We start from the raw sequence: 15,940 nt of genomic DNA, 5'->3' as shown, positions 1-15,940 counted from the left end.
AATGTTGTCAGATACTGTTTATTGTTGTCAGTGGCATGAAAAGCACTTTTAGTGAATGTACATTGAGGCTATTGCCCAGAAGGATTACATTACGGCCTGTTCCGTGGCTGCTGGCTGCAGTACTCTAGCTCAAAACTGGGCCAATTTCAAAAACTGTTCTCCCCATTAGTCACTTAGACACAAAAATATGGGAAAATAGGGTCCAGGAAGAAAAATATCAAAGTTTCCTTTAAGGAGTCTAAACTTATTTCCAGAATAATACAGCACACACGCAGTAATTAAATGAAGATCTTTTGCAATGTAACATAAATGAATGATTCATAAATGAATGTGAAAGGTAACAGCAAAAATCACTGTAAATGGTTTGGGAATAACTGTTGGAACAAGAGCATTTTGCAGTGTTTCAAATATTTCAGTATAATAAACAGATGATTAAAAATGAGCATGTGTAAGACAAATCATTTTAAAGGTTTGTTAAACACTCATATCTGTGTTGTTATTGTGTAAACATGGTTTCATGTTGATATTAGACATTATAGTCATTATAACAAGTTTACCAAGTTTAACCCACCCAGGCTTTATCAGAAAAACATAACATCACATTAGCTTTAGTTCCAGAGTAAATTCAGCATGGCTCACCCATCACATATCCTCAATGGATCCCAATGATTCTCATTCAAAAGCTTCTCAATAACACTGTAACTTAGATTACTATCAGCATCCCATTGACTGTGATTGGCTACCATCTGCCAGTACTTTACTTCTAAAGACAAATGACCTTCTATAATAAAGTCATTGATTTTCTCCTATTGCTACTAAAGATATGGATTTCCTTGTATTGCCTTTGGTCCACTAATGATACTAATTCTAACATTCACTGGACCTGAAAAAGGCTTCCTCAGTGTAATAGCTACTGCCAATGTGTGTGTGTATTTGTGTGTGTGTGTGTGTGTGTGTGTGTGTGTGTGTGTGTGTGTGTGTGTGTGTGTGTGTGTGTTGTGCAAACATCTATGAAATCCATACCAGCATTATTTTACTTTGTGTTATACTCTACATCACATTACATCAGTCTGTATCACTATGGATCCACGGCAACAGACGTAGCATTACAGCTGGTTTAATCAAAGAGACAACACGGAGAGAAAATAAAGGAAGAAATGTGTGAACACAGAGTTGTATCTACACAAACAGTAGGATACATGTTTACACCTACTGCTGCTTAAACTGTGAAGTAAAATCAGTGGGTGGGTGGATGAGTCGCAGAATATTTGCTTTAAATGTCCTTGAAGATTTGTTTTTTTGGAATGTGAAACCAATGCTTGATCATTTTATAGACAGTGTGCCAATCAAACAAGTTAAGGAGGGCAAACTGTGAATCACTGGAGAGAGTAAACAATAATTGGTAAAACACAAATTGTGGAAATTGTTCAGTGATATTTGCACTTAATAAATAATTATGGATTCCAAAAAACACTGAATCCTACCATTTTCCATAATGTAACTCAATAGCATCTTATCATCAGGGTTATTTTTCCACATTTTGGAAGACTCCCACCAGAGCCACAAAAGAGATTATACAGTGTTTTTACAGGTTTAGTTTAGTTTAGTTTATTTGCACATAAAAAAACAAAAGAAAATATATAATACAAAAATAGTAATACAAGCTGATTTGTTGAAATTAGGAAAGTAAAACAATAACTAACAAAGAGCAAATGTGCAGGAGGAGCCAATAAAACCCATCAGGGCTTGTCAGGTGGCCCTCCAGATTAATGTAAAACCATAAAAAAACATATTACAGGTTAATGTGTGTAATTAGTTGAGTGCCCCTTTAAATAAAGTGATTCAGACTTCGGTGTTATTGCCTCTTATCTGTTTTCTGACAGTATGGTCGGGTACTTCAGTGGGAACAAACTGATTCTACAAAACTGAGCAATATGCTTTGTATATTGGAGCTTGTTGATGTGGATACCAAAAAAAATGTTGCTGCAATGCAGGTTTTAACATCTCATTTGATTTATTATTTGGTAAAAATAGAAAATATCATAATACGACCTCATATATTTATATGAAATGGATCTTTGACACATGACTATTTTATGAGAGGCGTCACATTTGATACCATACTGCCAAGTCAGGAAAAAAAACTCAGCCAACCCACAACTACAATATCTACAGTGATGAGTATTAATCAATTAAATATAAAATGGACTTCATCTGTATGTGATAAGACAAGAAAGACAGAAAGAAAATAAGAAGAAACGTCACACATGGAGAATATTTTATGTATCACCCAGAAGCATTTAAATATGCTAATTCCTGTTTCCCATGATGCTTGACCTTCTAGCCTTCAGCAGGTGATGGGTTTAAATAGTTCATATGCTGTCCCTTTGTAGTTTTAACCTTAAATCATTCATAAAGCAAGGAGCCAATGAAACTCAGACCTGCACATCGAGCACCGTAACTTATCAGACAATTCTATATATTTGACTTGACCTAGAAAATAATTTGGAATAAGACAATTTTCACTTATAAAGATAAGATGAACGAGTCTATGAGGAGCCTATTCAGTAGAAATCACTGTTTCATTGTGTGTCTGGAAAATATTCTTTCCTTCACTTTTATGAGTAAGAATCATGTGGTTAGAGCGCATGCCATATATGCAGCTGACCCCGGTTTGAATCCCAATCGGAGGTTGTTTGCTGCATGTCACCCCCCCCCCCCCTCTCTCTCCCATATCTCCTGTCTGTCTACTGCTTAATAAAGGTGTCTATGCCAACAAAATAAAAAAATAAATAAAAAAAGAACCATGTCCCCAAGCAATCTTTGATTTTACAATCACTAAGAACTGCCTTCACACCTGTAAGATCCCTTGGGAGCAAGAACTGAAAGCTCATCCCACAGTGAAATGGCTCTTAGTGATTTGTCTCTTTTTCATTCATATCTGATACCACATGCTGAGGTGTAAAGGAATGGGAAAAGGACCATGTCCTGAATGATCTACCCAGTCTGCCTGGATGGGAAGGGCAGATTTGAGTACACTTTGTGGGAATACCTAAGAAAGATTACACAATGGATCAGGATGATTCAATTCTCAATGTTCTAAAATTCTTTCATAGCTTATTGTGGTCAAAATTTAGTAATGAGTTTGGCTCAGATAAATGTGCTGTGCTTAGGACTTAGTGACACCTAGCAGTTAACTAATCACACTTTCCTAGAATGGGAAGTGTGTCCAAACCTTTGGCTGGTGCTCTATGTGTGTAATTGTTGTTCTGGAGAACAATTACAAAAAAATGATTTTGTCATTAAATTTGGAGGACTTTACCTTGGGTTATTTTTACATTGGCTATAAACAGAGTTCTATCTACTTTTACTGATTTAATATAGGATGAGAGTTCATTCTACTGTGTGACTTTGACCTTTTCAATCTCATGTCTTCATGTTTATGCAGACCTGCGTGAGCTTCATTAAATAGACTTTGGCTGTGTGAGATTATATTTTCCAGTGTAAAAATAATGATTTAGAATTGAAGGATGACAAAAGCAGAAGATATGACAACAGGTCTATGTGTGCATAGTTACAGATTTTATTATAAAATCTTGGATTCATTATTTCATTTTAAGTATAGAGGTGAAAACATGAAATTCATTAAAACTGTATGTCATGTCTTTCAGTTGAACTGTTTGTAATTTGTGCTGGCAGGACTTCAGTAACACTATCCTGGACATGTTTACCTCTGAAAAAAACAATCTGTATGTACATTTTTAAAAATAAACATAAAAATGGATATTTATGACTGATGATATCACAGTGTCATTTTAATAGGGCCTTTGAGGGCCAGTGACTTCCTCTGTGTGTGTGTTTGTGTGTGTGTGTGTGTGTGTGTGTGTGTGTGTGTGTGTGCAAATGAGTATGTATATGAGGTTAGAGTGTAATATCACGGATCACCAATCTGCAACATATGCAGGGCCTCTTATACACACACATATGCACATGAGCATCTGTATGCAAACACCAACAGCACAAAGGCAGTGTGTGATGGATACACTCACATGTACCATACACAAACACTTATTTAGTTAATAGCACATACACACATGAACACACAAACACATCTGTAGTTCACCCTCTCAGACTACTGTGCTCCAGCTGAATATCAGCAATTACCAAAGCAAAACTGTTGTAGTTATTACCCAAAATATTCCCAGTGTTGGTGTTTCTTCTAATATTCATTTAATATTTATTTTTATATAACAATTAGCCAATAACTCACTCGATAGCTGTGTCTCTAAAGGCAGATTTCAGGTCTATTTCCAACTTTATTTTATGAAAACATTTTACTCATCTTATGAAGCACTGATTAACTGGTTAAAGACAGTGGTGCACAGGAGTAGGCTAACATGCACAGGAAGACAGGAGAGAGCAAGAATAGAAGATGAGAGGAGAGAAGACAGACAGAGATAATGAGACAGCGATGGAGAAAAGATGGTGGAAGTCAGAGAGGCAGTGAGGAGGAAAGAAGTGTCAGGAAACTCAACCTGAGCTCTAAATGGCTCCTTAACAAGAGGCTGAGACAGCAAAATGAAATTATACACACACATACACGGTCACATTCACACACACACACACACACATGCACGCATGCATGCCCACACACACACACACACACACACACACACACACACACACACACACACACACACACACACACACACACACACACACACACACACACACACTTGTTTATGTTTGTGTGCTCACATTGCCAGCATACATGCATTCAATTGCTACAAACATACTGCATACTAACAAGGGTACATCCCTAGTCACACATCGCAAACACTCACACACACACACACACATTATTGTATCTATGGTCAATGGATGTTGATATGCATGGCACACACATGCATGTACATGTACCACCACTCCCCCACCATCCTCCCACACACACCCAACACACATTTAGCTTCACACATGGTGATAGGTCTTTTAAAGGGGTGTTTCACACCTCATCGCATTTCAATTAGCAGGTAAGACACACACACTCGCACACACACACACACACACACACACACACACACACACACACACACACACACACACATACACTCTCTCTCACGAACACACAGAGCTTGACAGTCTGTCCGTTGGGTGAAGAAGATTCATTTGGATTCTCATCTCTTCTCCTACCACTTTCTGTCTGTATGTGCCCTTTCTTTTCATTCTCCCTCTTTCTCTACTGATCTCTCTCTCTCTCTTTCTCTCTCTCTCTATTTCTCTCTCTCTTTCTCTCTCTTCCTCTTTCTCTTGCTCTCTGTCTGTCTGTCTTTCTCTCCATATCAATGTGAGTGACAGTGGTTTGACCTCCTGGGTTGTCAGGGGAGGCTTGAATAGAGGCCTGAATAGAGGAGTTTCTCCCTGGTTACACGTCTACTGAGAGAGAGAGCTGGTGAAAGAGGACATCCTGCAGCCACCTTTCCTGCAGTCATACAGTGCACATACAACAATAACACTCACATGCTTTTGTAAAAGAAGACAGCAAGGCAACAGATTTTCTAAATAACTTTATTTGGAGGTAAAACTGAGAGTGAGTCCATCTAAAATGTTATTCTGAGCACAAATATGGCAAGTATGGTTGGTTCAGTGACCAGGGTGTCAGTCTGTAAACTGTGACGGATGCTTATAATACTTTGAGACTGTCCTCTCAACAAAAAAGACAGCATTGGTCATTCCTTCAAATGTCTGAATACAACCTTTATTTACGTTTATCTGGCATGCGACCTCTGGTGTCAGGGGCAAAGGTAAAAGTAGAACAATGCTGTAATGGATTCACAAAACCTCACAGGGAGCAGTTTGGGATGGATGAATGAGAGCATGACTTTAAAGTAGCTACAGTAAGATTTGTATTTTTATTTATACAATACGAAAGGCATTACTTTCAGGAATGAACCTACAGAAAATTATTTTTTTGTGTTGCAGGCAGCTGTTCTCAGCACAAATGCTCTAAAATCCACTGTACATTACCTGCTCAGCACCAATATGCAAAGACACACAGCTATCAATTAATATAGCACAGCATTTAGCAGCTAAAGAGCCAGATATTTCCCTCAGGAGTTGATGTAGATACCAAAAACAGAGCTCAAAGAGAGTGAATACTGGAAATCGCCAGTTGGCAAAGAACACAACTCCAAATGATTGATAATGTCGTTCCCTAACTAGTGAATATGTATATAAGCAACTGCTTGCTGACTAGTTCGCCACACCAACTTACAGTAAAAGGTGAAGATATGTTCAAAACTAGTAGTTATCCTTTATTTGACAGTTGAGAGGCAGACAGGAAATGTGGGGAGAGAAAGATGCAACAAATGTCCATGCCAGATTCAAATCAGTCACAAATCATGGTGCGCATCTTAGACTACTAGTTTACAGTGACAAGCTGTCAAGAAGGAATTCATTTAACCATGATGATAAGCATGACGTGTCCCTCTCCTTAGAATACGCTTTTAACGTACTGTAAGCTGTGCTTTGTATTCAACCCTAACCAAGTTATTGATTATCTTAATCTACAAATCTCCCCATAGTGGTGTTGGATCAGGAGACAGTCATATGAATCCTATTTGTGATGGTGGGTTTTTTTAAGGCACTGACAAATGATTAAGGTACCAAATCAAAAAATGCCAATATGGGTAATCTTTAAAAGCATTTAGAAATAATGTGTTTTGTTGCCTAGTTTGGTTTAAATAAGCTTGGCTATTCAGCTGCTTGCTGTTAATGATGTTGCTGCCTGCCCAGATCTCAACAAATGATATTCACATCAACCAAAATAACATCCAAGTTGTTATAAACCAGAATTCTCTTTAAAGGGCATTGACCGTCTTTGCATTCTCATCTCTCTGTGATGATCCTCATCCTCAAACTGAAGTGTGCCCTTATTGAAAAACTCCTCAGTAATCATCTCTGCTCGCTCTGTAAGTTTTCACAACACACTTGGGAGAAAAACTCATCCGCCAAGGTACCTGCAGGACGGTGAACAAGACAGTAACCATGTGCGCTAAAGCAGAGCGGCATTGTAAGTCTGATCGCATATGACTGACAGAACAGGTAAGAGGAAACAAACAGGGGTCATCCAGAGGTCAAGATGGAGTATAAGAGCTGTCTCTTATGGAGTGTTTGTGTATGTGTGAGAGAGAGACAGAGGATAGATTGGGTATAAATTGAATCCTTTCCAATTGTGGAATTGTCTGTTCATCGCCTCTAAAACACACACAAACATACTCGCACCTGCCCCACACACACTGCAAGGGTGAGACAGGTGTTAAGCATGACACGAGAAATGGATTCCAGCCCTTATTCACCACACACACACACACACACACACACACACACACACACACACACACACACACACACACACACACACTTCATCCTCTCCCTTATCTTTAAGCCACCATCCTCCTCTCAACCCCCGTCTTATATCTTTGTTCATCCCTCAGACTCTTCTTTATAGACATCTTCTGATATTTATTTTCACTTCTGATACAACCAACAGTGTCACAGCTCTGACGGGACACTTGAGGCTGTAAAAATGCCTGCTTCTCTCGCCTCATACATTACGACAAGCAGTGTGAGATGTTCCTCAAGAATTTATATTGGTGTACATTGTTGCATTTGCAGTATTTCCAGGACGGTGCGTCATGTGAAACCTTGCTGTGTTGCTTCTCACACCCACACAGATGTATTGTTTTTTCTGTGTGAGAATAAAAAAAAACTCCATTTATGGCTGATAATGTTTTTTTTTTCTGTAATCTCTCTCTTTCTCTAATGTGTCTTTTATTGCACCACTACAGAACAAAGCCCTCAGGCGCTACACACACACACACACACACACACACACACACACACACACACACACACACACACACATATACAGGGCACATGCTGAAACATTAAGTATCTGTTTTGTTTGATATATCAGATCACACAATATGTAGGACACACACACAAGCAAACATACACCTACTCATGTGCACATGCATACTGTATATACACACACACACACACACACACACACACACACACAGGCTTTGATGTCATTGACTAACTGTGATGGTGTTGCACTAATTATGTGTTGTTTGTCAGTTTGCTGACAGTCGCTCACACAGAACAATAACTGGTTTGTGTGTTTTTCTCTGGTTTTATGAGTGAGAGGCTGTATTTTACTGTTAGCCCTCGGCTACTGAGGAGGCAGACAGACGAAAGAGAAACGGAGACAGAAAGTGGAGAAGACAGAGAAACCAGACATTGCAAATAAGGGAAGACAAAATGGCTCTCTGTATGTGTGTGTGTGTGTGTACCCTGTTGCCAGTGCTATTAAAGTTGTATTGCACAGTGCTTTTAGAACATCGACCATCAGCCAAGCAACTTTAGCTAATAATTTTTTTAAAACCTCTGTGCTTTGTGCATGTCAGAGCTCCTCCCCAATGTGTGTGTGAGTGTGTGTGTGGGCGGTGTAACAGTTGGGATTGTCGGCCCGTATTTGTGTAAGATCCCCCAACCTTTCTTCATAGTTCTGGAGACACACACATGCACAGGCATACACATAAGCCTCTTTCAGACATGTATTTGCAGTCTGGGAATGCTCTGCGTGTGCACATGTTTGAAAAAGACCTGAAAAATAAATTTACTCAATAAACCACTCTGGAGATTTGCCTATTAAGACCCAAATAAAATGTTTTAACATCAACACTGAATGAAAGCATGCAGTCAAGTTGCCAGTAAATCATTCACAAGATCACAGCAGAGTAGCAGCAGTGTATGTCATGATCACTTACATGCAGGAGACCCGAGCATGTCATCACAGACTTGTAATTAAATGTCGCCTTTTTATCAGCTGTAGACACAATCTTTCCCTCACCGTAGCATTATAGTTGCCTAACCTTAGAATACCTTAACTGCAGTCTTTTCCTTACCTTAACCATACCATAGTTGTAATGCGCAGATTCTGTAGAAAGTCAGAATTTTGAAATCACTGGCATCAGATGTTGAAAAAGAAGAAAGAATATTATTGAATGTAATCTGGGATTTTACAGAATTATCTACACATAGAATACAACATTTTTATCTATCTATATTTATCTATTCAGAGATCATTTTCAAGTGATCCTAAATGTAGAGAACTGCACTTCCTCTGGCCAAAGCCAATAAAAACAGGACCACCTCTGGCTCCATGCAGCACAACTGGGTATTTATTTTTTATGTATACATTTGCTGTGTAATGATTAAATAAAAAATGTAAATTAAAAGGGCAATAAGTAGTCCAAAATCTAAATCTAAAATACAAGAAAGCATATACACTTGGTTCAAGACTAAAGTTTTCAATTGTGTTTTAATATTTTTTTACTATTAGACACTTAAATTAATTTTTTAATCAAACTGTCTGAAACCTCAGCTTCCTGCTTTGCCTCATCGTTGCCAATTTAACCAATTTAAAATGTTCTGTAAATATTAAAATCATGAATACTGCAGATAACACTTTTTTATACAGAGAAAGAACAATATTCTCAGAGGAAGCCACTGAAACCGATGAGTGCTGTAAACAGTAAGTGACTAATTTATTTTACTTGCTGTTTTTCCATTTTAAATTGTGATACAGAAGCCAGAAATCTGAATCCACTCCATCTGAGTTCCTGCTTTGAGGGAGGACATTTGTTTATTCCCCTCCCCTGATATAAAAACAGTCGTAAAAACATGTACAGTATGTACACAGTCATAGTATACATTCATATGCAGATGAACCCAAATACACAGACAACTCACTGCACTCTTTGTCTCAAGGTGACTCTGCCCAAAAGCGAGCAACCAACGCTTTGTCTTTGAGATAAAGAGGAAGACAAAAAGAGACAGTAGAGAGGAGGGAAAGAGAGGAAGAGAGAGATTAAGAGAGAGAGGAAGAGAGACAGTTAGAGGCGGGGAGTGCATGCGGCAAAACAGAGGACAGACTGAAGTCATTCAAGCTTTTCTTCCCCCTGAATAATCCCAGTTTTGTCCAAATTTAGTTGAAGGAGATTGTGGAACATGCAGTCCTTGACATCATCACGAAAGTCATGTAACAGCACAGTATACACTGACTGAATCTTTCTGTCATTTTCCTGTTCATGTCTCTCTCTGCAGGGCTTCCCTTCCCCTTATTTAACTCATGAACACTGATTTTTGTCTCTCTGTCAGTCCGTGATGCAGAATTATATATATTACATATATTGTCTATATAAAGCTCACAATAGCCCACACAAACTCAAATTCATCATGAAGTAACAGCAGATTGATGCACAAAAAAAATTTATTTCATTAGTTTATGTTACAATCATGCCAGGGTGAATGGTAGCACAGGGCAGGACTGTACTAAAAGCTGTCTGGTTGTTAGATGGAGTCTCCTGAATCCACCGTGTCGTCCTCCAAATTGAGGAACGGCAGGTCATCACGATTAATAACATACTCGGCCATGTTGGGGAGTCCTGACACCACACAGCAGCTGAGAGCACTGCGGAAGATCTCCATGTCACAGGCCTCAAACCACTCATCAGTTGTAGCATCGTAGTACTCTACATTATATGTGGTGGTGAAGCCATTGAAGCCCCCGATAGAAATGATTCGGTCGTCGACTACTTCAATGCCAAAGTTGCTGCGGGGGGTCACCATGGAGGCGACTGTGTGCCAGGTGTTGGTCCGGGGGTTGTAGGCCTCTGCGCTGCGCAGACGGTTGTTTCCATCAAAGCCACCAACCTATGGGAGAAAAAGTAGAATAATGAATCAAATGTTCTGAATTGAAACCAATCACTCAACACTGCCCTCAATGTGTTTGTGAGTTAAAACAAAAGCTACGCAGTGTACATAATAAATGGTGGATTAAAAGTTTTTTTGTCTCTCCTTCATTAGGAGTCATTTGTAACCACAGATTGACTACTTTGGAGTATTTGGCTATGGCTCAGGAGGTAGGCAGAGCAGGTCATTCACTAATCAGAAGGTTGATACAAAGACTCCTGTCTCCTCATGTCTGCAAGTCAAAGTGTCCTTCGGCAGGATACTGAACAACAAAATATTCCCGGTGGTTGCACCAACACCTGGCTGCCATCGGTGTTTGAGTATGTTTGTAAATGTGAGTGCTAATGGGCGAATGACCAGCAGACACATTGTAAAGTGCTTTGGCTATAAGTAAATGTAGCCATTTAATACTGAGTGATATTTTTGGCCATCCTAGTGGAGTAGCTCGGTTGGCAATGTTGGTCTATTGGTGGATTGCCATGAAATTCAGACAGACTGGTTCATAGATGATGGATCCTAATGACTTTGGTGACTGAGGTTTACATTTGTGGTTTTTGAGTAAGTTAGGTGTCACATAATCAGGTGAAAAGTGTTTAGTGCTAATAAGCAAATACTGTGTTTTTTCCCCAAATATATGTTTTCTTGTACATTTCTTTGAGGTACATTCCCATTTGTGCCATTAAATTACTAATACTGTTATCAGACACATCACAAATCAATTAAATTACTAGATGAAAAGAAAACACTTTTGGTCAGGATATACAGTATATTTCATAATTAAAAAGGTTAAAGTTGGCAGACCAATATATCTGTCTAACCAGCTTAAAACTGTTGCTGATCAAATCCCTTCACACGTTTATGTGTTAAGTGAGTGTCAGCAGTGTTTCTTCAGACTTACTGCATAGACATGGTCTGCATACGCAATGACTCCAATTCCACTGCGCCGGATGTTCATGGGGGTGATCATTGTCCACTGATTGGTCTCTGGGCTGTAATATTCAGCTGTTTGCAGGCACTCAGTCCCGTTGAAACCACCACAAATGAAAACCTGGAGAGAAAACGAGAGACATTAACAAATTGCAATATGGCAATGCCACAGAAAACTGTATCATCATTACACAGTTTATATTTATGCTGTAAAGCTGTAAAATGTCCTGCCCAGTACATCATGTAATGACCAAATTTAAAAGACACTTAGATTTAACTTTTGTTCCTTTAGTATCCATTCATTTAAAAAATATATTATCTGCTGATTTACTTTTATTTTTTGAACTCCCAAATATTGTATCAGCCTCAAAAATCCAATATCGATTTGGCTGTAGAAGCTTATACTGTACAGCATCATAGTAATATTTAGATTTTTTTGTGTCTTCAACCTGGTTTCTAGCCTATCTAGTTAGTTTTATGGTTTTCGAGGTTGATTTTTTTCTCAGACGGCAGGGATCTCTAGCTGTTCTTTAGCTCCACCCACCCTGTCCTGGAGTGCTGTGCAGCTGGCGTCACTCCTATGCTCATGCATGGGTGCAATAAGACTCCATTGGTTGGTCTCGGGGTTGTAGCGCTCTGCAGTGCTGAGTCGTGCATGTCCGTCAAAGCCTCCCATGGCATAGATGCAACCTTGCAGCACGGTCACGCTCACATAGCAGCGGCGGAAGTACATGGGTGCCATTTCATGCCAGGTGTGTGTGGTCAGGTCAAACCTGCGCACACTGTTGAAATGCTCTACCCTGTCGAAGCCACCAACACAATAGACATACCCATTGAGGAAGATAGCACCATGATAAGCGCGAGGACGCTCCAGATTGTTTGTCACGTTGATCCAACGGTCAGCACGGATGTCATATGCCTCAATGCCGTTGGTTGGGTCGCCACCACTCCAGCCTCCAATGGCCAAGAGGATGGAAGAAGGAAGGCGTGGACGGGCAGGTGGGTTGCAGAAACCAGACACAGCAGGTCTGTTTGTCATGATGTGACACATGATTTGGGTGGCATCTGCGACCATGGGCAGGCACTCACTGTTGCTCTTCACCAGTTCATTGGACATTACATTCATCTTGATGTAGTCTACACCCAACAGGGCCAGCCGGACCTTCGCAGGGACAAGAAGACAAAATCTGTGATTTTAATTTATTGGACTAGAGCTGTTCACTTAACTTGATGTTTAGCATTTTAATGAACAGTTTATATCCTGGTTTCAACCATTTATCCTGCAGACCAAAATCATTAAAAAATATTCAAATTTCATCTTTAAAGGACAAGACTGGAAGGCCATTTCTTATGTAATGCTTGCCAGAGATTAATTTTAATTTATATATTTTTTTTAAATAAAAAGATCTTAAGAATAGATAACAAGAACAGAATATACTTATGCATTATTTTACTTAATATTTGAAGGGGCAAGAACAGTTTTTACTGCCTGGATTCAGTTTGTTCTAGTCTTGAGTTTGACCCCATTTTCGGCCTTAAATTAAACTCATCTGGAATTAGACTCAACTTGAAAAAAGAGGTTTTACAACATTGCACATCTAACCTTGAACGTAATGACAGGACAGTGGTTGTCCATCTTTCTCTTACCTTGGGCAAGAGCACAGTGATGTGTCCTCCTCGTTCTTCAGGTGCGTGGGCGATCCAGTAAAGGATGGCCTCATACACAGCGCTCTCATTTTTCACACTGAGGTCGTCTCTCTCAATGATGTCAGTGAGCTCCTGCACTGTGAGCTGCAGGAACTCATCAGAGGAAACAACGTCTTCAAAGTGAGCCATGATATAGCGGTAGGCCTTGCACTGCAGATCAAAGGGGTAGAAGAATTTTGAGAACTGCCAGATGGCGATGCAGTTCCTCGGGCAGAGCTGCTCCCCCAGGAAGGTGCAGCAGGTTTGTACGATCGCCATTATATTGAGCTGATCAGCTGCCAGAAGCAGTTCCTGTGCGTTCTCCTCTGTCACAGAAATAAAGCCTATGTATGCAAACTCAATGATGAGCTGCATCATGTAAGGAGACACGCCAGGTATGGAGAAGACCTTTTTTTCTGGGTTCGACCAGCGTCTGAAGAGGGCTCTGAGAGTCAGCATATAGAGATACAGCACAGGATTAAAAATAAATGTTATTCAGCATTTCTTGTCCCCTTCACATTGAACAATCATATAAATGTCATGATATACTCCTTAAAACAGTTTTTACAAAGTGGTCTGACAGAACATTTATAGTGAAAAATAAGATACAAGTTTCTGAATGTACATGAAACTCGTGAACTGATGAGCTCATCCTGTGTTCCTTTGGCACTAATCACTATCTGCTGGATATATTGTTGGTCTTGATGAGCCTTCCAATATGTCAGCAAAGTCATAAAATCAATTTAATGAATTGAACTGACATCTGGAATGAAAGAATATTGTTGGGGTTTTTTTGTGTATCAATCTTTGGAGGATATGGTGACACATTATCTTGACTATCACTAAACCCAGGATTGTTATCAGACTATTATAGTCAAATAACTTGTATAAAATTGTTTTGATTTCTATGTATATTCAACATTACTACCATACTATAGCGCGTATTGATTGTAATACTTTATGATAAACTTTGTATTCAATTAGTATACAATAAATCAACATTCTTAACAGTTAAGTAATATGTGCAGTCAAAATGAAACGTACAGATTCAAACATACATATTTTATTTTTCAGTTTTCTGTAATTGTTCTGTCAAACCACCATTAAAGTAGATTTTCTCATGATATTTAAAAAATAATATAACACACTTAATAATCAAGTCAAATTAAAACTCCCAAAAATATCATGTCATGGAAACTTGTTTTCAACAGACTGACAGTAAAAACCTTCATCTCAATCAATGTCTGCAACTACTGCTGACTATGTGCACACTGAAAGGAAACTTGCACCTTTGGTAAATGTTTGAAACAGTACTAATCATCCTTTAATATTTATATTTTTTTCATTTCCACTAGATTTTTATTCCCTGTCCTGATTTACAAAACTCTGTGTGACAAAAACATCACAAAGGCTTGGCAAATCGATATAAGCCATTCCTTGTTGTGATAGAGTTGTTTCCTGCCTTCATGTCAGTAACTGTTCTCAATTTGCTGTTGTTATTTAGGGTGAAACTTATTATATAAATTCATAAGCTTCCTCCTTGATGTCAGCTAACCAACTCACCCAAAGTAGGGGCTGCAGTTACAGAGGATGATCTTGTGGATTTGAAATTCAACATCCTCAACTTTGATGACTGCGTCACAAAACTCTCCTGTCAGACGGAGCTCATTATATACTGAGCTCGACCTGTGTGAAATTCCGCCTTCGTCACTCATCTTGATTTTTTAATATGAAAACTCTTTCTCTACTTTTTTTGGCTGCTGGTTCCCCTCAACAGGTTTGTTCAGTGAAGTGAGAACTGTGAACTGACTTACACATTGTGATGGGATTCTGGAATGGATCCTGATTACATCATAAACACACAGTTTAACCTATAGCCAGTTACACTATAGTTTAATTAGATTTCATACATTTTCTTATCATTTTGTTTTCATTCAATACATATATGTTTAGAAAAAGTTAAAACAGCCCTTTCTACAATGTACAGAATATTAGGAATATAATAAGCTATATTACAGAATTAATGAATTCATATTCAGTTGTTTTATCTTAAAGGATAGGTTCACAATTTTTCAAGTATGTCTTAAAACACCAGTCCATTTGAACACTGAAATAGGGTTTTCTTGCTGTAATCATTCCTCCTGTTTATATTAGCTGTTAAAAGATCCCCTTAAAATGTGCTTTCAATATAAGTGATGGGGGCCTAAGTCCACAACATGTCCACATAGTCATTTGTGCAAAAATGTATTTAAAAGTTCATCTGAAACTTTTATGAGGCTTCAGCAGTCTTAGTTAGTCAGACTGATGATTGGTGTTTTAAGACAGACTTGAAAAATAGTAAATCCTTTAAGTCCTAATATGGCTCCCAGTTTGCCCCAGTACAGAGGTCCACCAGTGAGATAAAGAACTCAGTAATCTTATAACAAATTTATGTAACAACAGAGCAGGGAGAGGATGTCACAAAATGTCACTGTAATATAAATTACTTCACATTCTTTCCACTTGTAGC

General features: G+C 38.8%; 1 protein-coding gene across 1 annotated transcript; it reads right to left on the bottom strand.

Annotated features, from left to right (window-relative positions):
* Positions 1-10,416: 10,416 nt before the first annotated feature.
* Positions 10,417-15,119, bottom strand: LOC128373895 (kelch-like protein 10). Its single transcript, XM_053334089.1, has 5 exons — positions 14,995-15,119; positions 13,393-13,876; positions 12,290-12,907; positions 11,717-11,866; positions 10,417-10,779 (listed from the first exon to the last, which is right to left on the bottom strand). The coding sequence occupies exons 2-5, from the start codon at positions 13,807-13,809 to the stop codon at positions 10,417-10,419; spliced, it is 1,548 nt and encodes a 515-aa protein (XP_053190064.1). The 5' UTR covers positions 13,810-13,876; positions 14,995-15,119.
* Positions 15,120-15,940: the final 821 nt, after the last annotated feature.

The sequence above is a fragment of the Scomber japonicus genome, chromosome 15, assembly GCF_027409825.1.
Source record: "Scomber japonicus isolate fScoJap1 chromosome 15, fScoJap1.pri, whole genome shotgun sequence".
In the NCBI taxonomy this organism is placed as follows: Eukaryota; Metazoa; Chordata; class Actinopteri; order Scombriformes; family Scombridae; genus Scomber; species Scomber japonicus.
This window is presented reverse-complemented; position numbering and strand designations above follow the sequence as displayed.

Bases quoted from the DNA above. Each gene is read 5' to 3' on its own strand.
- LOC128373895 (XM_053334089.1), bottom strand. From the start codon at position 13,809: ATGATGCAGCTCATCATTGAGTTTGCATACATAGGCTTTATTTCTGTG. The intron at 12,908-13,392 runs GTAAGAGAAAGA...GTCCCTGCGAAG, and splicing joins TCACTGTGCTCTTGCCCAAG to GTCCGGCTGGCCCTGTTGGG. The intron at 11,867-12,289 runs GTGGGTGGAGCT...TTTTCTCTCCAG, and splicing joins GCACAGCACTCCAGGACAGG to GTTTTCATTTGTGGTGGTTT.